We start from the raw sequence: 25,862 nt of genomic DNA, 5'->3' as shown, positions 1-25,862 counted from the left end.
AAAATAGCCAAAAAAGCCAAAAAGCCAAAAAGCCAACCCACTTCCCAAACGGAGGCTATAGATGTTTTGAAGGATTAAGTGCGAGAGTGGACTATTAGTCCCACCAGATTAATAATCTATTGTTTGTTTTAATTTTTTTTTACTTCGGTTTGTGGGACTATCCTATCCCATGGGAGGGTGAGATTATTTTCATGGGATTGGTATCCCATGAGATTAGGCTCTGAAATGTCCATTTTACCTCTATGTTATTATTTAGCAAACAATTAGAAAATGATAAAATAGTCTTTTGAACATTTATAAATTATTTTTTTAGTGTTGTTAATTTAAAATTATATATTAAATAAAAAATTTAAATTATAAATTATAAATTTAATTTAATTAAAAATAATAAATTAAATTTTATGGCCTTATATATTAAATTTTTTAGTGTTGTTAAAAAATTTAATTTACATATTAAATAAAATTATTTTTTTAGTGTTGTTAATTTAAAATTATATATTAAATAAAAAATTTAAATTATAAATTATAAATTATAAATTTAATTTAATTAAAAATAATAAATTAAATTTTATGGCCTTATAAATTAAATTTTTTAGTGTTGTTAAAAAATTTAATTTACATATTAAATAAAATTATTTTTTTAGTGTTGTTAATTTAAAATTTTATATTAAATAAAAAATATAAATTATAAATTAAATTTATTTAAAAATAATAAATTATAAATTATGGCCTTATAAATTAATTTTTTTTAGTGTTGTTGAAAATTTAATTTATATATTAAATAAAATTATTTTTTATTGTCGTTAATTTAAAATTATATATTAAATAAAAAATATAAATTATCAATTATAAATTTAATTTAATTGAAAATAATAAATTAAAAATTATGGCTTATAAATTAATTTTTTTTAGTGTTGTTAAATTATAAATTATAAATCATAGATTACAAATTTAAAATTACATATTAAATAAAAATTATAAATTATAAGGGTAAAATATTTTTTTGAATATTTATCCTTATCCAGTCCGTGTAACCAAACATTGGATTTACTAAAAATAGTCCAATTCAAATTTTTAATCCCATGACTAAACAAACATAGGATACAAATTCAATCTAACCAAATAATTCAAGAATAATGTATTTTAAAACTAACAACACTAAATTAAATTTTTTAGTGTTGTTAAAAAATTTAATTTACATATTAAATAAAATTATTTTTTTAGTGTTGTTAATTTAAAATTATATATTAAATAAAAAATATAAATTATAAATTAAATTTATTTAAAAATAATAAATTATAAATTATGGCCTTATAAATTAATTTTTTTTAGTGTTGTTGAAAATTTAATTTATATATTAAATAAAATTATTTTTTATTGTCGTTAATTTAAAATTATATATTAAATAAAAAAATATAAATTATCAATTATAAATTTAATTTAATTGAAAATAATAAATTGAAAATTATGGCTTATAAATCAATTTTTTTTAGTGTTGTTAAATTATAAATTATAAATTATAGATTACAAATTTAAAATTATATATTAAATAAAAATTATAAATTACAAGGGTAAAATATTCTTTTGAATATTTATCCTTATTCAGTCCGTATAACCAAATATTGGATTTACTAAAAATAGTCCAATTCAAATTTTTAATCTCATAACTAAATAAACATAGGATACAAATTTAATCTAACCAAATAATTCAAGAATAATGTATTTTAAAACTAACAATCCTCCTATTCTATAATCCGTCCAAACAAACACGCCCCAATAATAATGAGAATTGGGATTGTGGTGGGGTCTGTTGGTAAGAAAGAAAGAAAGTAGTAGAGGAATGTGATCTGGTGGTTGCATGTGGGGCCACGCGTCGCATACATCCAAGGTTAAATCAATCGAACGGCCATTGAAACGTGGAGCAGCCGTTGGTGGTGGTCGCTGAGTGTGAAACCACCAGTGTGAGTTTGTGTTGTGGCAAATCTCCTGCAATCCACACAATTCTCTTGGCCCCCATGATAACACAGAGACCCAGAGAGAGAGAGAGAGTGTGTGTGTGGAGTATCGCGTAAAATTGATGGAAATGGCAATGACCCAGTTGGTCACTGTGGTGGCTCACGCCGTATCGTCGTCTCCGGAGGATGTGACCGAATCTTCAGGGAGTAGGGGTCGCACCGCCTTTCAGTGGGGTGGAACCATCTCTGCCCTGTCAGTCCCTCCCTCCCTCCAAACCCTATTCTCTTTTCTCTTCTTTTGTTTTATTAATTACTATTTGTTTTCGTTTTGTTTCGTTTCTTTTGTGAAATTTCGTTGTTTACTCATATCAATTGCTTGGGTGATTGGAATTTTTGTAAAGCAAGTAATTATAAGCATGATTGTGAAGTGATTAAGACTTGGTAAATGGTTGAATTTGCAGAATTGGGTAAATATAAGGTTATTTGAGTTTGGTTAACTAGAATAAATATGAAATAGTCATTTCGTGATCTTAACGATTCACTTTGTTAGAAATTAATTCTTTTTAATCAGTATCCGTGAAACACGAAATAACGAACCAAAAAATAAAATAAAATAAAATGAATCAAATAAATCACACATAAAGAACAAATATTTACACGAAATAACGAACCAAAAAATAAAATAAAATGAATCAAATAAATCACACATAAAGAACAAATATTTACATGGTTCACCCTAGAATAAACCTATGTCCATGGCTGCTGCGATTTTTATCAGAAAATAATACAGCTCTTTTGACTTAAAAGTGATGCCCCTTTATCTATTTATAAGTATAGAATTAGAACAACATGGGGAGGCCCTCCAAACCCCCCATTGGGAGGCCCTCCAAACCCCCCATTGGACGCAGGGTTGAATGAATTACAGACCCAAAACACTTGTCATGTGAATAATAATTTCATTTACAATGCATATTTTATTATTTTTAATTTATAAACGAAATGCAAGGACATTTTGATAGAACAATCATTCTATTCCACTTTCATTCAAACGAATCAAACACTATCTCAATGTCCGGAGCATTCAATAGAAGAGGTATCCCACTTACTCTCTTCATTAATCAAATAATAAACAGTGTTTGAAGTATCCCAACCATTGATGCTTTCTCTAAGAGTCTCCCTGTTCTTTATTATACTTTTCCAAGCATGACAAGCTTTCCTCTTAGAAGGTCAATTGAACAATGTATGATTTCCCAAGCCTTTAGTTTGGAGAATTGAAGAAAGTATGATTTCCCAACCTAACTTGGGTAGAGGAGTTAAGTTATGATCTTCAGTTTTCGTGGTAATCAGGATCAACACTGAGCAACAGCCTTTGCCTCGTGATGGTTCAATCAAATTTTACTTGGCAACTGTCATCTTTGTAGTACAAAGGGAAAATATATATAGATGTAATAAAAAAAAAGTGAATTTGTCCCATATTTTGCAATATGTTTCACTGGTTCAGCATTTATAAAATCACTGCCAGATTGATACACTAATTTTAATTTGCTACTTTACAAGATGCCATTACTATTGAAGGCTCTGTTCCTGAAATTTTAAAATTACATTGATATCAACAACAACATTTGATTTAAAATGGTGGCTCACACAAGCAGTTAGACCTACTCCTTACCTTTAAGTTAGCCAGCACTTCCTCTTGGGGAGCTTAGAATCCCTTTGATTTTAAATTTTATTGTAAATTCAAGTTTGGTGCTTATGTGTTGCATAACCATTTGTCTCACTTGGTGTTTTTGTTGCTTTTATTTTATGCCACAGTTTTTTGTTAATCATGAACCGAATTGGGCGAAGATCATCCATGCAGTATACCCTTCTAGTCGTCTATCTTGTCATTAGTTTTCCAACGGTGCTGTTCAAGATTCTAAGGTGTTTTTTTAATCTCTTTAACCAGGCCTTAGTTGCATTACATTTGTGTTCTTCTTTGATAATTTAATGACATTACACCCCTATACCCTATTACAGAGGACAGTTTGGATGTTGGGTTGCCTTACTTGCTGTTGCAGCAAATCTGTCCTTTCCTGATATCTTTCCAGGTTTGGACTTTACTAACTTATGCAATCCGTTATCGTCATAATTGTTCCAATGCTGCACTCATAAGCGATATAATTATTTCCTGGCACATTATGATAATTTTATTTGCAGTTTCTCGCTTTCTCCTATTTGTCATCACACCAGACTGGGTGGCAGATGGGCTGCGCGATAGTATTGTTGGTGGTGTGTTTTCTCTCATAGTTGCAATATTACTTGTTGTAATGGAGATTCGGGGAATTGGAGTATTTGCTAACTGGGAATGTAATTCGCATTGCTGTGGTTACTGTCTCGGTGTACTTTTGTTGTTCTTCTTTACTACATTGTATCTATGTCTGGGACCATGGTAGAAGGTGCAAAACTTTTTCTAACCTGTAAATGTTGTCCTATTGCAACCTCAATTGTTTGACTACTAATTTCAATATTTTGTCTCCAAACTTCAACTGCATAAATTATGTACCGTTGTTGTGATGGCATGTGTAAAATACAGGGAGATAAGGAAAATGACAAATTTCAGACCACTTTTTTAATCTCGTGAGTTTGTTATTACTGCGTTTACGGCCTGTTAATTAAGTTGACAAACATTTTGTCTGAAAACGAGTGAGCTTTGCCGACACAGAATTGTGTTTTTTTTCTTGTCAGCAAGTGTAGAAGGGTTCATCACTAAAGCCAACACTTGCGAGTGTTAAAGGTGGGCACATTACGTGCTTTTAATAATCACCCGAATCACCTAAGAACAATACTTACATAACGTATGGATGTATAAATTTAAAATAAAATAATTTGGACATTAATCATTTGAGAATTATAGCTCAAATTTAGATTTAAGTTAAATTTAAAAGCTTTATCATAATGATTTAAAATAACGATGTAAAATTATTCATTTAAAAATCTTCCACGTTAAAGACTATAGCTGTTTTTTTCTATCTCAAAAAGTTGTTTTATTTTATTTTTTTAATTTTATAAGGGGTCATCTTGAGGGACTTCCCCCAGGTTGAAAATGTATGATGTTTAGCCAATACAAGTGATCACTCATAAATCAAATGGAAAAATCAATCAATTGTTTCTGGTCCATATAGCCATGATCAGAGCATTATAGTCTATTATCTATACAGTGATCATTAATCAAACAAGCTTGATATAGGTTGAGGTTGGTCCGAAAAGGATCTTTTCTGGTTCGAACCTGGAAAAATGGGTAGGTGTATGAAAGCCAAATTTTCTTGGTGTCTGAAAATAATTTTAATCATCCACTTTATTGATTGTACCTAATATAATTAGTGATGTCTAAATAGGATTTTGTTCACTCACCTGAATCGGACTCCCCCTCATCTCTCAAGCCAATTCTTTTTTTAAGTTTTGATGTAGAATGATGATCATAACGTGGTCCCATTAGTTACTGTTTATTTAGTAATTAATTGAAGTTATGGGAAATGGGCACCAAACTCAGCATTTGAATGGAGAAGTCAATGTTGATGTTGATGAGCCCACTTCAGCTGTCCTTTTTAATAATAAAATGGCAGTAGGTGGTTCAAAGGGAAACTTCCAAGTGGGTGCGAGTGTGTGTGTATGCGTGATGACTGTAAAGTTGCAATGTTTGTGAGTTTGACTCAACATTTTGTTTTTGTTTTTTCGTTTTTTTGTTTTTACATCCGGGAGTCTTGTCGTGGTAAACACTTATTTTGCAATTATTGTCCCCTAAGTTTTTTTCGTACATATGTCCAACCAAGCAATCTCCTCCATTTTTTTTTGTTCAAGGAAATTTCATGTTAACACATTCATTTAGGCATGTTCATAGAAATTTGTTTTCTTGGAAAATCATTTCAAGTTTCCAAATACATTCCGCACAGCCATGAAATCTATTCCTTAAGACTTCAACCAACCTCAACACCACCTCAAACTAAAATGGAGTTTTTGCCCCTCTTGATCTTCACTGGCCTTTTGATCTCTGGTCCTTCCCTGATTCATTCCCAGCAGCCTTATATTCGCAAGGCCACAACACTCTGTGGCAGCACAGAAAATTCAACCTCTGTTTTTGGGTACACTTGCAATGGCCTAAACAGGACTTGCCAAGCTTACCTCACATTCAGATCTCAATTCCCTTACAACACTGTCTCTTCCATCTCTCACCTACTCGGTTCTGACCCATCACAACTCTCTCATCTCAATTCAGTTTCCGCGAATGCAACATTCGAAACTGACAAAGCAGTGCTAATTCCTGTGAATTGCTCTTGTTCAGGTCAGTATTACCAAGCTAACACATCTTATGTTATTGAACATAAAGACACTTTTTTCTTGATTGCAAACAACACCTTTCAAGGCCTCTCAACCTGTCAAGCTCTCCAGGCTCAGAACAGTAATCGCACTACTAGGAACTTGTATTCTGGTACGAGAATTACTGTTCCTTTGCGGTGTGCTTGTCCTACAAAGGACCAAATTGATGTTGGTGTAAATTATCTATTGAGTTATTTAGTTGCCACAACTCAGTATGTCTCTCTCATAAGTTTAATGTTTGGGGTGGATACTGGGAGGACTCTTGAAGCCAATCAATTATCTGAACAGGACCCCACCATTTATCCCTTTACTACCCTTCTAGTTCCTCTAGAAAACCCACCATCAAGTTCTCAAACCATAGCACCGCCACCGCCGCCGCCGCCACCATCTCCTCCACCACCACCTAATCTCCCTTCATCAAATAACAGTTCCAATAAAACATGGGTCTATCTTCTTATAGGTGCTCTTGGAGGGGGTGGTCTTGTGTTGGTCATTGGGGCCATTGTTTTTTGCATCTTCTTTCACAAAAATAAGAAGAAAGCTGATCCAATTATCGTCTCAGAGGGCTTCGAGGCAATCAAGAAACAATCTGAGAAAAAGTTGGAGGAAGAATCCAAGGAGTTCTTGGCGAGTATACCCATTATAGCTCAATCCCTCAAAGTGTATAGTTTCGAAGAACTTCAATCCGCAACAGAGTATTTCAGTCCTAATTGTTGGATTAAAGGATCTGTTTATCGCGGTACAATCAATGGGGATTTTGCTGCCATCAAGGAAATGAATGGAGATGTGTCGAAGGAAATCAATTTACTAAACAAGATCAGCCACTCCAGTCTCATCCGCCTATCAGGTGTTTGTTTCAGCGAAGGGCATTGGTATTTTGTTTATGAATATGCTATAAATGGACCATTGAGTGACTGGATTTATCACAACAATACCGATCAAAAGTTTCTGAATTGGACACAAAGAATGCATATTGCTTTGGATGTCGCGATGGGGCTTAACTATATCCATAACTACACCTCCCCTCCCTATGTCCACAAGGATATAAAGAGCAGTAATGTTCTTCTTGACAGTGATTTCAGGGCTAAGATTGCGAACTTTGGTCTAGCAAGGTCAGCAGATGGGCAAGAGGGTGAATTTGCCTTGACAAGGCATATTGTTGGGACAAAAGGCTACATGGCTCCCGAGTATTTGGAGAACGGTTTCATCTCCACAAAGCTTGATGTCTATGCTTTTGGGGTTCTTATGCTGGTGATACTTACCGGGAAAGAAGTTTTCAAGCTATATCAAGGGGTTGACGTGCACTTGTCAGAGGTCTTAAGTGCTGTGCTTAATGAGGAAAATGGAAAGGAGAATTTGAATGGCTTCATTGATCCTTCTCTGCAAGGGAATTATCCTGCAGAACTAGCCCTTTTTGTCGCCAGATTAGTCGATAGTTGCATAAAGAGGGATCCATTAGACCGCCCGGGCATGGACGAGATTGTACAGTCTCTGTCAAGAATTATAGCCACTTCACTGAATTGGGATTTGTCAAGTAGCATCTCTGGGTACCAGAGTTTCAGCTAGAGCTTTCAGTGGAATCTTTTTTACCCTTTTCTTGGCTTATCTTTCCCCTTTTTTCTTCTTATGATTTATTGCATATAAAATTTTCAGATAATTTGTACCCAAAAAAAAAAAAAAAAAAAATCAGACAATATTCAGATTCCTATCTTTTTGTTTTCACACTATGGCAACATATTAACAATTAAAACTGCAATTAGTTTGTCCAATCTGCTTACATCATGAGCCAAGATACCTCAAAATAGTAAATTTTTTTTGAAGATTCCTCTCAGTTCTTAGTGCTCGTTTGGCTAAGATTTTGAGACTAAAAAAGTACAAAAAGATAAAATAAACTATATAGGTCAATAAGACAAAATACCACATTTTATCCATAATCATTACATTTTTTTTCTCACAAAAGTCAAAAAAATCTCAAAATAAAAACCAAACGAGGCTAAAGAAGCCAGGCTAAAAAAGTCCCATGCTAAAAAAGTTGGCTATATTAGCCAATGCCAAACGACCCCTTAATTCTAAAAGTCTTTGTCCATTATTTTTTTGATAAATAAAAGTCTTTGTCCATTATATTAGGGTGAACTAGACTTGATCAATGTTTTCATATTTGCTGTCACCTTATATACCTATTGAAAGCCTTTTGTTTGGTGAAAAAGCCATTTCGGGGTTGTTTGGGATGACCTAAATAAGTGCACTTTTTGTCTTTTTATAAAAAGATGTGCAGAAAAGTAGAGAGGTGATGTGATAGAAAAAAGATAAAAAGATGGATTATTTTGTAGTAGCCAATCTTGACCTAAATGTCAAATAGGTCTGGTTTTCTAGGAAATTAACAATGTTGATTTGGGCAAGAAATCAATGAAGTTGGTTCATTTAGTCAACAATGTTGCAATTGAGTGTTTGTAAAAATAATAAATAAATAAAATAAAATAAATTCAATACACACTTCATGCTGAGGTTGCAGAGGTACTGGTCTTCAAACCTATATGATTGATTGCGTCTTCAAGCTTCTAACTCATAAGCCATTTCAAGAGAAGTATGCATCATGGCTGGGTTTTTACTTACTTTCTTCATAACCTTTGGTTTTCTAATTCCATATCTCAATTCCCAACAACTGTATTCAGGAAACGCCGCTATTGACTGCAATAACACCGATGAAACAGGGCCATCTCCGGCCTTTCTTTACTCCTGCAACAGCGAAAGGCTGTCCTGCCACACATTTCTCCTCTTCAGATCTCAAATTCCTTATGTTTCAGTAGCAGCCATCTCAAACCTCACTTCTTCCGATCCTCTAGAGCTTGCAAGCATCAACAATGTCTCAAGCTCGGCGCTCTTCCCTCCTGACAAAGAGGTTATTGTGCCCGTAAATTGTTCCTGTTCAGGTTGGTACTATCAGGCCAATGCCTCTTATGTTACTCCAAGTATTTATGACACATATTTCATAATTGCAAATGACACGTACCAAGGGCTGTCTACTTGTAATTCACTCATGCGTGAGAACGTGTATGGTGAATTGGATTTGGGAGTTCGTGGTTTGAGGTTGCAAGTACCACTTAGATGTGCTTGTCCCACCAGAAACCAAACTCTTAATGGCACAAACTTTCTACTAACTTACTTGATTACTTGGGGTGACACGGTTCTTGATGTTAGCAAGAGATTTAATGTAAGTGCTAGAAGTGTAGCTTACGCAAATGGATTCTCTGAAGAAGATCAAACTATTTACCCTTTTACAACTATTCTAATTCCGCTGCCTACTGCACCTTTGAGCTCTCAAACCATTATTCATGATCCACCAGCCATTCCTCCTCCTCCTCCTCCTCCTCCTCCTCCTATAATAAGGAACAGAAAGTCAAAGAAAGGACTTATTGTTGGGATTGCAACTGGCCTTTCTGTTATGGTACTTCTCTTCTTTGTTTTGTTTGTGGGCTTCTTGCAACACAACAGAAACAAAGTACTTGTGGTTGCTTGGAAGGATAGGGAGGGGAAAAAAAAGAAAGAGGTACTGACCAAAGATGTCCTTGTTGGCATAGCCCGTGTTGAGCAAGTTTTGAAAGTCTACAAATTCAAAGAATTAGAGGCGGCTACTGAAAACTTTAGCCAGGAAAACAGGCTGAGCGATTCTGTTTATCGTGGGCTTCTTCATGGAAAAGTGTTTGCCATCAAAAAGATGAGCACAGATGTATCCAAAGAGGTGAAAATTCTCAACAAGATCAACCATGCCAATCTGATAGGCCTTTATGGCGCTTGCGAACATCATGGGGTTTTCTATCTCCTTTACGAGTTTATGGAGAACGGTTCTTTAAAGGATTGGCTCCACAAAAACAGTAGCCCAGAACTCCAGAGTTGGAGCCGAAGGATTCAAATTGCTTTAGACGTTGCTAATGGTCTCCACTACCTTCATAACTTCACAGATCCTGCATACGTGCACAAGGACATTAATAGTAGCAATGTTCTTCTAAGTAGATATCTGAAGGCCAAGATTGCAAATTTCAGCCTTGCAAGATCTGCAGAACAAGGAGAGAGCAGTAATTCATCAACGATGTGTGCTCTGAGGACCAGATGCCACATGGCACCCGAGTACTTAGAAGCCGGCATGGTGACACCTATGATGGATGTTTATGCATTTGGGGTTGTCCTGTTGGAGCTGATTACAGGAAGAGAAGCTGTTTGTGAGCAGGACGGAGAAGAAGTGTTGCTGTCAGAAACAGTAGTGTCGATCATGGATGGAGGAAATTCAGAACCAGAGTTTGGAAATCTAATAGACCCTCGTCTACAAGTAAAGCACCCGCTTGGTTACATCATCGATCAGTCTGAACTCAAGCTGCGAATGATGCAATTAAGCGTAGCATGTTTGGCGAGAGAACCAGAGAGCAGACTAAGCGTGACTGAAGTAGTTTCAACTCTAATGAGGATTCAATTGGATGCTGATAAATGGGAATACGTGTCTGTGTCTGGGTCGTAGTGGTATCTTGAAGTTCCTATTTGCATACTACGCATTTCATATGAAATAACCATCAGTTTATAAACATTAGTAGAAAGAAAGTTGGCTATGCATATAAATTTGCTTGGATGCCAGTTATTTTCATTAATAGGACAATAAAACTCTGCTTATGGCTTTACATTTACATGTTACAACGATTTTGTAGACTACTGCTTTATTTTTATTTTTTTAAAACATGAAATATGAATAACAAGAAATCCAGAAGGACTCGGTCTAAAGAGTATGCTTTCGCTGAATCAACGAGCTATTACAGGGCTGATAATTTGAATGGCATCTTCGGTTTCCAACCCCGATGTCCAAGACCTTTCGTATCTCTCTGGAGATGGTTGAGTAAGAACAGAGAGGTTGAAGACTATCTCTGCCATTCTTGGTCTTGCAGAGTACTTCTCTGCTGTGCACTCCCTCGCTAGCGCTGCCAAGCTCATAGCGCTATCAATAGAGTAAAAGCTTTCCAAGTTAGGATCCATCCACTCCCTTAACATCTCCTCCTTTCTCTCTTCAACTTCCAAAATACCCCTTATTTCCTTCCACAACATCACAAACTCACCGTTTTCTTTCATTTCCATTGCTTTCTTTCCTGAAAGCAACTCCAACAGAACAATCCCGAAAGCAAAAACATCAACTTTTTTCATCACAGGGCTTGTTGCAGGCCTAGCAATAGAGAAATTCGAGATCTTGGCCTTGAACCTGGAGTTGAGAAGTATGTTACTTGTTCTGATATCCCTGTGAACAATGCTCGGTTGAGTATGTTCATGCATGTATTGCAGGCCATTGGCTACATCTAGTGCTATATTCAACCTCTGAGTCCATGTGAGTGATGCCACACAACCCGAAGAAGAAGAAGAAGATTTCGGGTACAACCATTTATCCAGTGATCCATTTTCCGCGTCTTCATAAACCAAGAAACAATTCCCTTCATTGTCCGATGAAATGCCCATTAATTTCACTAAATTGCCATGATTCACTTTCTGCAATATCTTCAATTCCTCTGTAGCATCCTTTGTTTTCTTCACAGCAAAGACCTGCCCATCAATTATGGCCCTGTAAATTGATCCTCCAATCCTGTACCATTCGCTGAGATTCATAGTTGCCTCCATGATCACCTTTCTGTCATACATGATTGGTTGGCCTAGACAATCAGAAACCCCGGGAAGTAGCTTGTCCTGGTTAGTCTTAGCCTCAAAAGCTTCCACTTTCGATGCTTTCTTCATTTGAATTAGATCATCTGTCTCTAACAAAGAACTATTGTGTTTCAAGCTCGCCTTTTTCTTATACAAAAGATGAACATAGGCCAACAAGCTTGCCAAAAGGAAAAGAATGAGAACTCCGGTCGAGCACAAAACAATAACCAGTGTCCACCGGTGTTTGGGCTTATATCTTTCGAAAGGTTGAGAAAGAAATGGAGGTTGTGACACCGGTATCAACACAGGAAGATCCACATCAACAGTAAAATTTCTGTAGTTGTTTTCAGAAACAATATCAAACGGCGACGCATTAAACATAGCACTTACAGGCAAGAGATCATCACCAGGCTGCCACATATAAGTTATAAGGTACTTAATTCCCTTCTCCAAAAGGGCCTTACTCGGGCACTTACAGAGAAGAGGAAACACCACTTCCTCACCAACCTGCAAGTCAATTGGATTTTGCGTTGGGTTCATGTCTTCAGCGTCACGATAATTGATGAGACTTTCAAATTCAGTGATTGAAACTACATAAAAACTGTCACCTTCCTTGATCTGGTACGTGACATTAGAGAAAAAGTATGTTCCATTGCAGGAACAGGTGATCGGTATTAGTAAGAGTTGGTCCGGAATTAGTCGTGCCTTGTCAGAGACAAGGTTACTAGCTTTTGCAATTGTTGAAGGACTGACACCAAACAGATTGGATATGCTTTCCAAATCCAAATACTCAGGCGTTTGGGCACGGTATGTGACATAGGTTTCACAGGAAACAGGGGAGTCTGGGGAGCATAAAAAGTCTGTGTCACCAATAGGTGGTGATTGAGCACTGACATGGAAAGGAGACAGGACGAGAAATGTGGAGAAGAGAGTTTGCAAGGAGAGAAGCGATATTGCCATTGATGTGAGCTTAGATAAGAAGAGAGATTGCCATTGATGTGAGTTTAGATATGCTTAGCCTAGCTATCTCTGATCATCTTTAGTTTACTCAGTCCTAGTTAAGGTTGACAGAAAAGGTGGACAGCATTATTTAAATAAGATTGATTTAAAGAAAAATTTTGAGAGGCCTTTGTCTCTAGCATTGATTTGTATGATTCTCTTCGTTTTCTTCTCCCAGCCAGTTACGCAGATCATAATTATGTTTTCGATACAGGATCATATAGATGGATACAATAATCCCAATTTTATATATGCAAGAATCGAAACTTAGACAAAAATATTTCAATCTCAGGTTTAGTTTATTCAGGAATCCGAGTTTGTACGGCAACCTGTTTACCCTTTCAATTCCATTATACAAAGTCAGCAAGACAGACAAATGAAGCAACTTTCATACTGTGTTTGGTTGGAGGATTTGGGAAGGAATTTGGAAAGGGAAAGGAAAAAGGTGTGTGAAACTAAGTGAAATATAAACATATTTTATTCACATTTCACCTACCTTTTCCTTTTCCTTTTCCTTTCCAATTCCAAATCTCTTCCCAAATCTCCCAACCAAACACAGCGTCAGAGCCCAAACAAAACAATAAAACTCAGGAAACAGCCTTCCTAAGTCACTGTTTAAGTTCTCTTTTTTACTATCAAAGAAGCCAAACGCATCCTTGCGCCTTGCTGAACGGTGCTTTCTTCTCAGGAGTGTCCACATATATTCACTGTATTCATTCATTATTTTCGACTAGATATTGACAAGTATTAAATTATGTGCGGGATTACATCAGTTCCACATAGAATGTGGGCATTTTGTTGCTTACTGTGATTGGTTTTTTGGGTCCTACTCCTACAGAACTAATATGACATGGTCAAATGACCAAGCAGAGAATTTACTCATTTCAGAGAGGAAATTTTGTCGTCAGCCGAATATGGTCAAGGGTCCTCTTGAGGCCGTACTTGTTCACTGCTTCATTGCCTGCTCTGAACCCTTCTCCATAAGCTGCTGAAGTATCTGACTCTATTTGGTGTTTGAAAAACTCACCAAGTTTCTTCTCAAAATCTGAACGTTTACCCTTCTTTGATGATGCAGGAACAGAGGAAGATGATGACGACGACGACAATGAAGTTGAAGCAACATTGCTTGCAGAGCCAGCCACGACCTCAGAAACCAACCACATATGAGCTAACACTTGGCAGATACCTTCTTCAACATCAGGACTTAGATTGGGGTAACCTGTAAAGCGCTTAGGAATTTTCAGTTGAGAAAATATTAGAGAAGCAAGTTTTTGAGGTAATATATTTGTCACAAATCAGAAAAAGCACCTTTGAGCCGTAGCCATGCGTGCATCATCTCGTGAGCTAGGATTGACCCCGTCAACAGCCTGAATTTATATCAGAGGGGTTTTTGGTGGCAGAAATCAAATTTTGAGCATGACTTAATAAGTAAAAGAGAAATTTATAAGAAAAGTATTACCTAGGGAGACCATACAAAATTAGGATAGCTGTCACTTCACATCGACGAACTAGTCTATAAGGTTCTGTAAACATGTCTGTAATCCGGGATCCCCCAATCCTTGGCCTCCTTAAAATCTGGTAATTTTAGCAAAATAAGTATGGGACTATTTCCGAGCAATTTAAAGATTAGGTATTGGAAAAATAATTGCATACAGTGCTGACGGTTTGTTCCTCTGACAAGCAAAGTCCTCTCGTTTCAGGCAAGTGATGATGACCCTACACACAATAAGGAAATGGAAAACAATGAAAATTAGTTCATAATTACACTCGTCAAATATTTTGGTAACAACAATTTAAATGTATTAGCCTCACATTTTTTTCTCCTTCCATGGCTTCATTTAGAGCCTGCCTCTCGACCAAGAGTAATGGAATTTGCTGTTCCACTTTCATATTTAAACCCTCGTAAAAATCTTGTATTTCGAGGTAAAGAGGTTGGCATTCATGTGTTTCCATTATTGTAGAGTCCAGACACTCCAAGCACAGCTTTCGACCATCATCAAGCACTAAATATCTCGTGTCCCTTGCCTACATATATAGGAAAGCTTTTATTAACATTTTCAAGAAAATAGAGAAATTTTGGGTGTTTCTTGGTGATCTTCTATTGCTTCTCTTCATTTTCACAAATTAATATTTTTTTCCCCCAAATCTGACCTCCATTCTTTCACAGCTACAGCACCTAGGTGTTCCATCACGCTCATGTGAAGGGCAGTATTTTTGTTGCCAAAAAGAATGTGCTCTATACTCTATGAGACCAGCTGCATTTGTTGGGATCTAGACAAAGATGAAAGTAAAGCAAGATGCACAAGGCACCATATGGTTAGCATCATATACACACAAATAAAGGAGGGAAATTCTTTATTTTGAAGTAGCACATAATAGTCGTAAGTAACAAGCATCAAGTACAAAGACCCGAATCTTATATGTATCTGAAAAGTGATTCATTAGAATTCAAAGTAGCAACAGTGATGATAGTTAAGATTTGTGCTAGGAAAATTGGGAAGCGTTGGGGAGTTTCTACCTGAAATACAGTAAAAATAGCCATGCATATCAATCGTTGAATGCAAAAATTAATTCGGTCGGTGATGGCCCTCAAAGGACACTTCAAAAAAATTCTTAAAGTAAATATTTCCAGATATTAAGTATACACTTACAAAGTACTTGCAAACATCACATCTTGGGTGATGCTTCTCCTTGTAGCAGGATTTGTGGTAAGGGAGATTCTCGGACACAGAAAACTGTAAAAAGAAAGGAACAGTGGAAACTCTGAGTCTATGAAATCCAAGTGATGCTCACAAACCACCATTAAGAAAGGGAAAGCAGCTAAAGACAAAAAATTTGTTAGCCAATTCCAAACAAACGCTAAAAATCAACTTGAACTAGATTTGGACCTCATGTTCAGAAATAGGTAGATCGCAAACATGACAACGGAAACATTCTGGATGCCAAACAGCTCCCATGCAACTCAAAATTCTTCCATGACCAATTTCAGCATTGCAACCAGCACAGATCCTACAACAAGACATTGTTCAATGAACAAGGTCGGGTATCAGATAATGTAAGAGAACTGCACTTTCCTACTGAAATTTCAAGTAGTGTTGCAAGAACAATAATTTACCTGTACCCAGATGGATAGTACGGATAGGGTGTAAACAAATTTCCATAATCATATCGTGGTGGAGAAGTCATATACAAACTTTCTTGAATCGCCTTGGCAAGTTGTTCATCTTCTTCCAATTGAGATTCATTATCTAGTAAATCAATAGAAGAAATAAAATTAGAATCCAAACAACAATAATATAAGAAAGAAAGTAATAGGTGCCTTTCATTCTGATTGAAGGTAGATATTATTAACAAAATAATATAAAACAACTGCAGATTATGCATCCACCAAGAGCGCATCTAAGGACTGTTGTACACATATAGAAACTGGTATTAGAGGCTCAATTTTCACCATTTCATTTCGTATTTCCTTTTGAATAAATTTCACACTACCTCAGTAATTTGTCATGTTAGATAATAGCCACAAGTACTTTTTTCCACCACACAATTGACTTGAATGTTGTTCAAGGTCACTTCTGATGTCAATGTTAACTTACCAATTACTTTTTTCCCTTTCTGATCTTCTTCTGAATAGGATTGTGCTATAGCACGGTCAATATCTTCATTCTCAAAATCAGGCCACGCATCCTACATCGAAGTCCGCCAACAACATAGAGTTAGCACAGTAAAAATCAAGGGAATAGAGAACATTGGGGCTTCGGAGCAATTCACTCACAGCATTAATTAAAAATGTGCTTACTTTGTCCTACCACCAACCATGGTTAGAGATTTGGAGATCAGACCAAACTAACCATGTGACAGGTGCACCATATCATTAAGACATAGATTAATAACCAGCAACAGCAGTAATTACCAAAGTAGACCCAGCCAAAAAAAAACAAAAAATACCATAGTTGAAGGGCCATCCCAAATTTTGTCGTCCCCATGCTTCCCAAAATATTGCCCTTTTGATATTTTTTGGTTGGAGCCATTGAGAAGATTGCTGATCCAACCCATAATGTGTTATGTTAACTGCCTGTGGTTTGGCAATTTTTGCCCTGCACACCTTACAATTCATACAGTTAAGAGATTCAGCTAACCCAAATGAAAAAAAAAAAAAAACGATAAAAGAAGGTAACTTAGCTCAACTCAGCAATGCTTTATTGCCAAGTAATTCAAATGTAGAAAGAAAGGGGGAAAAGAAAAAGAAAAGAAGAAGAAGAATTTCATTAGCCAGTAGACCTTGGAACAGTCAACCTTTAATCTTCCATTTACATCTAAATTCTTGGGGGCAGAATGGATAACAAAACAATCAAGTACAGAATTCTCCACAAATATCAATTTTTGGAACCATTTTTTTTTTTTTTTTTTCATCTAAAAGAATTTCAAATTTGTTTTAGACATATATAGGACATAATTGTTTAGAGAGGCTTATGTGACATTGAAAATACGAGACATAAAATCTAACTATAAACAGGATGTATCAAAACTTTAATCAGAATATCATGGATAAACCTTCTGATTTTGAGGCATAAACTTCATTGAACATTCCAAACAACAAAAGAAAGAAGAGTGGAAAAATATTCAAGCAAATTCAGCACAACCTGGGAGAAGAACTATAATCGAATTTTGCTAGTGATTCAAGAAATCACATATTCATCTTCAAGATTCAGAATTGTTGTTTATCCCCTCCATTACAATATCCTCGATAAACAAACCAGCCGTAAATACAGAATCAATATTCCATATACAGAATTGGCAAATTGTTTCCACTACCCATTATCTCAATGACATTACATATGAATACGAGTAGCCTAATTTTCAATATCACATGCCACAATTACAAAAAGACAACAACCCACCAAACAATATCAAATGAATTTTCCCAGATTGATGTGCCTTTGACAAATTTATGACTTAATGTGCAAAAATTACCAGTAAACTGAAGAAACAAATAACATCATGTGTCAGGGAACTCACAACAAACAATTTGCAGGTGAGTAAATGAAACACTGATCAGTTGAAGAAGTACCCAAATCACTTGCACCACAAAGAATTAGATGACAAAGAAAAAATGTATTCTTTTCCCCACATGCCCTCTATTACTCTGTCGGTCCTGACAATAGGAAAATAAAGGGCAAAAAACAGAGAGAACCCAAAACAGTGATAGATCTTGTCGGTTATATACTAAAACCACACAGAGATGAACATTCCAGATTCCAGTAAAGAAAGGAACAAAATGGAGAAAAGTCTACTTGAGATATACGCAAATAAAGGCAAAAAGGGGGTGGGGGATGAAAATGATAAAAGTTGAATCTTTTTTGTCATAAGAAGATCGTCCATATATCTATCTTACCCTTTTAGATGTGGGTCCTTTGCCTTTGCCCTCATTTTTAACCATAGTTAATGCTTGGGCGAGAAAGGGCTATAAAAACACCATTGACAAATTGTCATGAGGAAAATAGAGACTAATATATATATATGTTCTTGGGTCTTCAGTACTGTAATAACAACATCCTCAGAAACAAGTAGACTAGTGTTTTATTATCAATTTTTCTTTTTTCTCCTTCAGGTAGAACTAAACATATGTCAGATGATATCTGACAGAAATCAGTTGTGTGGAAGTTACCAAATGGGGAATGAATGGAAGGTCCACTGCCCCTCGCACTTTCGCAATATTTAAAAGTGACTACCCCTTGTTTGGGGATGGATTTTTTTAATATTTTTTTGATTTTTTAATTTTTTTGATTAAAATATAATGTAAAAAAATTAATATGTTTGGGATAATTTTTTAATTTTTTATGAAAAAATATACAAAAAATAGAGAAAAAAATGAAATATTTAACTTTTTTATATAAGTTATTGACTTTTTAATTTTTTTAGTGAATTTTTAACTTTTAAATTAAATAATCCAAACGACACGTAAATATGTTGGATTATTTGAAAAAATATGTTAAAAGTTAATTTTTTTTAAACACGTGAAAAAACTAAAAAAATAATACAACTTAAAAAAATTAAAAAATTAATTTTTAACTTAATTGTCAAAAGAAACCTTAATTACCGACGAAAAAAATAGCACTCGTTCTTTTATGTCTCTCATAGCATTTCTATTGAAATGTGTCAGAGAACAAAAAATGGTAATGAAACTGGCAATGCGTCAGGTTTTTTCAAATTTTAAACATGAATTCTTGATTTTGAATTTAATTAGTTTATTAATATAATTTTATATTTTATTCTAACCGCAACAGATTTGTTTTATTTATTCTTGTGTTTAATCTTAGTTTATCAATATTCTTTTAAACATTTTCTATTAGAACCGAGTTAATAAAAACACAATTAGATAAGAAAATTTTGTCATTCTTACTCCAATAAATATGTTAAAATATGTGTAAAGTAAATATAAATTTTAAAAAATAAAATTATGTAAAATCGCTCATACTCCCTCTCTCCTCTAATCACTCAACAGGTTCTTTCCCAACTCTCTCTATCTCTACTCTTCTCTTCTCTTTACTAACTCACCCTCTGTATAGTTAACAACACTAATAACACCAACACATAAGTTAACACATCTTTTAAGGAAAAGAATATAAAAAATATACTGATCTTTTCTTTTAATCTTTTTTATTATAAAGTTAATAGATTACACTAACATACAGATTAACACATTCATTGAAAATGCTCTTGCCTTTTGTTACATCCCTTTCACATAACATCACAAGCCCACTTCCCTCGTATTTATAATAAGTGGTTCATTGTGATTTAATTGGTAGTATTATTACCTTAATTGTTAAGTTATTGAGCTCAACTCCTTTAATTAAGAGTTGATAAAATTATGATTGTTAAATCTGTTATATATTTGTGATTATATGTTATTTTATTATATATATTATTAAATATTTAATTGGGTATATTATAGTTACCCCTTGAGATTTCTGACAAATATAGAGACCTCTCATTTGGTTTGAACAATTACAATAACCTCCCCTGCTTTACCTGACAATATCAAGATTCTCCCATTTCGTCTAATTTGCACAAACGACGTTAGTATCCTATAAAAAATGACCATATTCAGCCCTTTGTTCAAGACTAACATCACTACCTATGATTGACCAACACAACCATGAACCCATTCTCTATGCTCCAAGTCTATAAGGACTTGGTCTCTCTCTGTCTCTATCTTTCATCCTTCTCCTCTCGCTACACAACCATACATATCAAAGGTGAGAGATTAAGAGTGTAGATGAGAGAGAGAGAGAGAGAGAGAGGAGAAAATGAAGCCATTGTTGTCAATCATCTTCTTGTTCTCTCTTGGCTTCCAATCTAAACCAGTCATGGCCATCTCCAAACAACTTCTCTGTAGGTTTCATCGCCGATGGCTCCGCATACTTCGTCACCGTCACCTACAACGGCATCCCAGTCTGGAAAGCTGGCGGTGATTCTGGCGACGTCGATTCCTGCGCTTCTTTCCAGTCCCTCAGCAACGACAACCTCCACCTCATCAATTCTTCCGGCGCTGTCGTCTGGTAGTTCAACATCGCCGGCCGCGGCGTTTCCTCCGCTACCCTCGACGACTCAGGTAACTTCATCCTTAGAAATTCCACCGATTTGGTCTAGTCCACCTTTGATAACCCTACTGATACTCTCTTGCCTAATCAAAATTTCACTGGTAGCAAAAAATTAGAATCTGGGTTGTTCTCTTTTAGACTTTGAATCTCTGGAAATTTGACTCTTCAATGGAATAACTCGATTGTGCATTGGAATTCAAGTGTGAATTCGTCCATCAACATAAATTTTACATCACTCATTTTACGACTTCAATCAATTGGGTTGTTATCACTCACAGATCCATCATCTTCTGCCTCTGTGATCATGGCTTATGGTAGTGATTATGCTAAAGAGGCTGATATACTTAGGTTTTTGAAGTTAGACAGTGATGAGAATTTGAGGATTTATAGCTCTCCTAAGGGTAATGGCCCCACAGTGCCAAACCCTCATGCGTCTTCGCTAGGAAATGAAAAGGGCAATGGTTGGAAGCTGCACGCTTCGATTGTTGTTGTTGTAGTTATAGTCACCATTTTGTGTTTGGTCACATTAAAGGGAGGTTTGTGGTGGTGGTGTTGTAGAAACAGTCCCAAATTTGGGAATTTGTCTACTCAATATGTTCTTCTTGAGTACGCCTCTGGCGCTCTAGTCCAGTTCTCGTATAAAGAACTACAACGTACCACGGAGGGTTTCAAGGAAAAGCTTGGAGCTGGAGTATTTGGAGCTGTTTACAGAGGCGTTCTTGCTAATAAAACTATTGTTGCAGTAAAGTAGCTTGAGGGAATTGAGTAGGGTGAGAAACAATTTAGAATGAAGGTTGCAACTATAAATAGAACCCACTATTTAAATCTTGTGAGATTGATAGGGTTCTACTCTGAAGGTTGTCACAGGCTTCTGGTATATGAGTTCATGAAAAATGGATCCCTTGATAGTTTTCTCTTTACAACAGAACAACAGTCTGGGAAATTCTTGAAGTGGACACTTAAGGACATTATGGGCATTTTAATATTTATAGTTGATGACATCAGTAGAGTCTGTTAGATGTATAAACAATTGTCAAATTTGGGAAGAATCTTGACTTTGTCAAGTAAAGCAGGAGAGTTTATTATAATTATTTAAACCACATGAGAGGTCCTTGTATTTGTCAGAAACCTCAGGGGAGGTAAATGTAATTTACCCTATTTAATTTAATGTGATTTTTATAAATGATTTCTTATCAATTCTCTTTTTCATAATATGTAAAGGGATGTATTTCTATTTTTTAAAAGTTAATATGAAAATTTTGAAAACAAAACACGATAAAAATTAAATAGTTAGACCTATTAAATTAAATTAATTTATGATTGGATTGGCCCCATAGTTGTATTTTCGTTTGCATGGGGTCCATTAGTTGGGCCAATCATATAAGTACATGTCGTCAAACCTTTGCTCCAACATTGACTCGGCTTGTTGTGGCTTGCTAACTCAAAAAGAAAGAATTTTCTAAATAAATGATTTATTTATTATTTTTTTTCAGCCAGTATCTTGGAATCATGTGATTCATGACAAAAGCGTAGCAATTCATGATTCATGCCAACCTCAAAATCAAGGAAAATTGTAATATATACTCATCCAAAAAAATTGTATATTATATTCATCTCTATTTTTAATTGTTAACTTTAAAAATAAATAAATCTAAATAATAGATTATGATTACAATTTAGATTGTAGTTGTAATCATAATCTCATATTAGGTAACTTAATTAGTAGTTCAAAACCAAATTAGTATTATTCAGCTTGTTTGATTTTGATTTTCAAAAAATACTTTTCAGAAAATTTTACTTTCTTATTTTTCATATTTTTTTGTTTTCAATATTTTTTTAATATTTTAAGATTTTTTTTTTAATTTTTAGACACATCTAACATAAATACACTTAAAAAGTATAATATTTGTGAAATTATTTTTAAAAAATTCACTAAATACCAAAAATATTTTTAAAAAAATTCAATACATTTTTCATATTTTTGTGTATTTATTCATTTTTTTAAAATTTTTTTGACAAATATTTTACTATTTATATACATCTAAGTAAGGTGCATCTTAAAAAATAAAATAAAAAAGCCTAAAATTTTAAAATTATGCACTAAAAACCAAAAAAAATAAAAATAATACAAAAAACAAAAAACGTACACTATGTTTGGTTTGCATTTGGGAGATGAGTTTTAGAAAAAAATTTCTAAAAAATTGTTTGGTTTGAGTTTTTCTCAAAAAAATTTGAAAATCACTTTCTCTCTCTTACACATCAATCAATCACTTTTTCTCTCTCCTCTTTCATTCTCAATCACTTTTTCTCTCACTCACATCTACTCAAATTCTCCCAAAATATCAAATCATCCCAAACTCCCAAAAAAACAACTCTCCCAAAATATACAACCAAACAAATCAAAAAAAATTCTAAACTCTCTCTACAAATTTTTTTTCAAAAACAACTCTACCAAAAACAAACCAAACAAGCAATCTTCAGAAAACTGAAACCAAATACACTGATTATTTTTCTTTTCAAAAATACTACAAAGGTTTTGTTTAGGGTAATTTTTCATAAATTAAAAGTTACTCATAATAAAAAATAATAATTTAGAAACAATTGTTTATTTATTTATTTATTAATAATCAGCTTATTTAAATTAGCTTTGTCTAAGAAAAAATTGAACCAAAACACTTGCCACAAATTTATTATCCTCAAAATCATCTGTTTTCTTGTCATATATTTTTAATTATTAAATCATATCTCAAAATTCATGTGCTTTAAAATTTTGACATAATTTAATAATTGAATATACATTGGAACAAAAAGAAAAAAAAAATTAAGGAGACAAATCCTTGAACCTTAAATTTTGGCCCTGTTTGGTAGGACTTATTTCTAGCTTATTTCAACTTTTAGCTTAATTTAAGCTATTTTGATGTGTTTAGTTCAGCTTAACAATACAGTTTATAGCTTTTTGTAAGTCAAAAATCAACTTATTCTTTGAATAGGGGAGGAGAAACTTAATTTATAAGTAAAAAATCAGCTTATGTTTACAGTTATAAGCTATAAACTATTAAACTATAAGTTATAATCACTTTCCTACAACTCTACCAAACGGGGCCTTTATATGCCATACAGACCCACCCAAAATCGGTTTGGATATAAATTCTTAACACTAACCAAACACTATCTTCTACAAAGAAAAACGTCAATGCCCTGCTTTTCAATAATATCGATGGTTTACCTCCACTTCTTGTTCTTTTTATTTATTATAAATTTTTATTTTTGGGCAATCTTATTGGCTAGATAATTAATTATGAATTCATTTTTCTTTTATCTAAACCTTTTTTTTTTTAATCCGACTACAAGAATGATGAATTTTAAATGCACAGAGGTTCAAATGGTCTCTATAAGTGAAAGATAATTTACCACTTACAATGTTTTTTTATTTTTTATTTTTTTTTGATTCATAAGAAAATTAAACAACGGGACCAGGGATACAACACAAACACAGAGAGGGCAAGAGACTAAGCCCTCACCGAATTCGCAGATATCAAGTCTGCTACAAGAAAGGTAGTTACATTGTTTGGAGGCTCCTCAAGAAAGATTAGATGTTCTTTTTGGTTGACACCTACGTTGGCCAAAGCATCAGCAGTTTGATTGGCTTCTCTTGGAACATATTGAATGGTGCATCTACATCTCTTCAGTATAAAGTTTCCATCTTCAATCAGTGCTCTGTAGGGATGGGTTCCTTCCGCTCCATCATTGATTAGTTTCAAAGCAGTTTGGGAGTCAGTTTCGATCTGTATGTCTTTAAGCCCATTTTGCATGATAATGGTGAGTCCTCTATACAGTCCCCATAACTCAGCTTCTAGGCTGGTGCAGTTGCCCAAGTAACTATAATACTCTCATATCCAGCTACCAGCTTCATCCCTAAGCAGTCCTCCGTATCTTGATTGCCCAAGATCACCCTTGGAACATCCATCAGTATTTAGCTTGAGTTTGCCTGCAACAGAAAGAAGCCAAGAAGTTAGTCTAGGCTCTAAATAGTTTAGGTTGAGTATATTATTAAAGGCTGCTTGAATTTCCTGGGCCTGCTTCAAGATGGAACAAATAGTGATGTGAGGGGAGGAATTAAGGTTATCAAACACTGCTTTATTTCTCTCTCTCCAAATGGTCCAAAGAGCTGTCAAGAATATGATAGGCCATTTAATTTCTGCCAGCTGGTCTTTGGTTTTCATGTTAGTTTTGATCCAATCTGCTAGGGTTTTGTTGTTTCCACAGTTCCACCAGTTAGTGTTTTTAAGCATTATCCAAATGGTTTTTGCTTTGGAGCATTCTCTAAGTAGGTGGTCCATGTCTTCCCTTGTTGTCTTTCATCTGGGGCAGATATCAGAATCAGAAAGGTTCCTGATGAGTCACATTTGATTTGTTAATAATCTACTATGCATTACCAACCAGAGAAAACGTTTTAGTCTTTGAGGAGCTTTAATTTTCCAGATCCATTGCCAATCTTCCCCATTGTCTTCTTGTTCAGAAATAGCCTTGTAAGCAGCTGCGGTGGAATGATTACCAGTAGAAGAACCCTGCCATATGGGAGTATCCATGAAGGTTACAGACCTGGGTCTATATATATTCAGAATAGTGTGTTTTATCTTGTTGGGAAATCAGGTCTTGTATTGGTGTGAGATCCCAGCCTCCTTTATCATTAAGGATGGAGTTGACCCGTGTTGTATCGTTGATATGAGGTCCTTGACTCACTACAAGAATTAACACTTTTGCCAATCAAAAAATTGGTTGCTAAAAGTCAATTTTTAGTCGGCAAAAGTTATCCGTGACCAATTTTTTTAGTCGCTACTTTGGTCGCCAATTGAGGGTCGGCAAAAGTAATTCGCGACCAAAATTTTGGTTGGTCGAGAAAAGTTAGATTTGCCAACTAAATTTTTGGTCGCTAAATATATTATTACTGCGACTAATCCATTTTGTCGCTAAAACATTTTGGTCGCGAAAAGTGATATTTTGCCGACCATATATCTTAGTCGCCAATTGTCACATTCCACGACCAAATAATTTGGTCGCCAATTATCACATTCAACGACCAAAAAGTTTGGTTGCCAATTGTGACATTTCACGACCAAAAATTTTGGTCGCCAATTGTGACATTCTACGACCTCTTAATTTGGTTGCCAATTGTCATATTCCACGACCAAAATAATTAGTCGCCAATTGTCACATTCCGCGACCAAACATGTTTGTCGCCAAAAGAAATGTTTTCGCAACTAAAACTTTAGTCGGCAAT

General features: G+C 34.8%; 4 protein-coding genes and 2 pseudogenes across 11 annotated transcripts; 4 read left to right on the top strand and 2 right to left on the bottom strand.

The window, feature by feature from the left end:
* The first annotated feature begins 1,781 nt into the window (after window positions 1-1,781).
* Window positions 1,782-4,489, top strand: LOC114283612 (cold-regulated 413 plasma membrane protein 4). Its single transcript, XM_028226474.2, has 4 exons — window positions 1,782-2,208; window positions 3,768-3,875; window positions 3,972-4,042; window positions 4,152-4,489. The coding sequence occupies exons 1-4, from the start codon at window positions 2,078-2,080 to the stop codon at window positions 4,385-4,387; spliced, it is 546 nt and encodes a 181-aa protein (XP_028082275.2). The 5' UTR covers window positions 1,782-2,077; the 3' UTR covers window positions 4,388-4,489.
* Window positions 4,490-5,450: 961 nt separating this feature from the next.
* LOC145788698 (lysM domain receptor-like kinase 4 pseudogene) lies at window positions 5,451-8,018 on the top strand (annotated as a pseudogene). The gene has a single exon (XR_014345533.1). The product of XR_014345533.1 is annotated as a lysM domain receptor-like kinase 4 pseudogene (transcript).
* A 96-nt stretch (window positions 8,019-8,114) lies between these two features.
* On the top strand, window positions 8,115-11,001 carry LOC114283583 (lysM domain receptor-like kinase 4). The gene has a single exon (XM_082896799.1). It carries the CDS (start codon window positions 8,902-8,904, stop codon window positions 10,816-10,818), a length of 1,917 nt encoding a protein of 638 aa, XP_082752925.1. The 5' UTR covers window positions 8,115-8,901; the 3' UTR covers window positions 10,819-11,001.
* LOC114283613 (serine/threonine receptor-like kinase NFP) lies at window positions 10,910-13,513 on the bottom strand. Its single transcript, XM_028226475.2, has one exon. It carries the CDS (start codon window positions 12,936-12,938, stop codon window positions 11,094-11,096), a length of 1,845 nt encoding a protein of 614 aa, XP_028082276.2. The 5' UTR covers window positions 12,939-13,513; the 3' UTR covers window positions 10,910-11,093.
* A 155-nt stretch (window positions 13,514-13,668) lies between these two features.
* LOC114283614 (protein DA1-related 1) lies at window positions 13,669-18,670 on the bottom strand. Of its 7 annotated transcripts, none has more exons than XM_082896814.1 (12): window positions 17,997-18,670; window positions 16,926-17,074; window positions 16,574-16,664; window positions 16,093-16,225; window positions 15,866-15,986; window positions 15,629-15,712; window positions 15,129-15,248; window positions 14,790-15,002; window positions 14,631-14,693; window positions 14,437-14,552; window positions 14,286-14,344; window positions 13,669-14,196 (listed from the first exon to the last, which is right to left on the bottom strand). In XM_082896814.1, the coding sequence occupies exons 2-12, from the start codon at window positions 17,031-17,033 to the stop codon at window positions 13,862-13,864; spliced, it is 1,443 nt and encodes a 480-aa protein (XP_082752940.1). In that variant the 5' UTR covers window positions 17,034-17,074; window positions 17,997-18,670; the 3' UTR covers window positions 13,669-13,861. The 7 variants fall into 7 exon arrangements, with proteins under 7 accessions (XP_082752940.1, XP_028082278.1, XP_028082281.1 ...); XM_028226477.2 differs by having other exon boundaries at window positions 16,926-17,082; window positions 17,997-18,662; XM_028226480.2 differs by having other exon boundaries at window positions 18,049-18,565.
* Window positions 18,671-20,294: 1,624 nt separating this feature from the next.
* On the top strand, window positions 20,295-21,745 carry LOC114283615 (G-type lectin S-receptor-like serine/threonine-protein kinase At1g34300 pseudogene; annotated as a pseudogene).
* Window positions 21,746-25,862: the final 4,117 nt, after the last annotated feature.

Source organism: Camellia sinensis, chromosome 1 (assembly GCF_055761805.1).
Source record: "Camellia sinensis isolate YWXY chromosome 1, ASM5576180v1, whole genome shotgun sequence".
Taxonomy (NCBI): Eukaryota; Viridiplantae; Streptophyta; class Magnoliopsida; order Ericales; family Theaceae; genus Camellia; species Camellia sinensis.
The sequence above is the reverse complement of the archived record's forward strand: the minus strand, read 5'-3'. Positions and strand labels throughout refer to the sequence as shown.

What these genes read in the sequence shown, in the direction of transcription:
- LOC114283583 (XM_082896799.1), top strand. Translation starts at nt 8,902, where the DNA reads ATGGCTGGGTTTTTACTTACTTTCTTCATAACCTTTGGTTTTCTAATT.
- LOC114283612 (XM_028226474.2), top strand. Translation starts at nt 2,078, where the DNA reads ATGGAAATGGCAATGACCCAGTTGGTCACTGTGGTGGCTCACGCCGTA. An exon ending in GGTGGAACCATCTCTGCCCT is followed by an intron (nt 2,209 to 3,767) that starts GTCAGTCCCTCC and finishes TTTATGCCACAG; the next exon opens with TTTTTTGTTAATCATGAACC. An exon ending in CTTTCCTGATATCTTTCCAG is followed by an intron (nt 4,043 to 4,151) that starts GTTTGGACTTTA and finishes TTTTATTTGCAG; the next exon opens with TTTCTCGCTTTCTCCTATTT.
- LOC114283614 (XM_082896814.1), bottom strand. Translation starts at nt 17,033, where the DNA reads ATGGGTTGGATCAGCAATCTTCTCAATGGCTCCAACCAAAAAATATCA. An exon ending in GTAGCTGTGAAAGAATGGAG is followed by an intron (nt 15,003 to 15,128) that starts GTCAGATTTGGG and finishes CTATATATGTAG; the next exon opens with GCAAGGGACACGAGATATTT. An exon ending in CCATGGAAGGAGAAAAAAAT is followed by an intron (nt 14,694 to 14,789) that starts GTGAGGCTAATA and finishes TATTGTGTGTAG; the next exon opens with GGTCATCATCACTTGCCTGA.
- LOC114283613 (XM_028226475.2), bottom strand. Translation starts at nt 12,938, where the DNA reads ATGGCAATATCGCTTCTCTCCTTGCAAACTCTCTTCTCCACATTTCTC.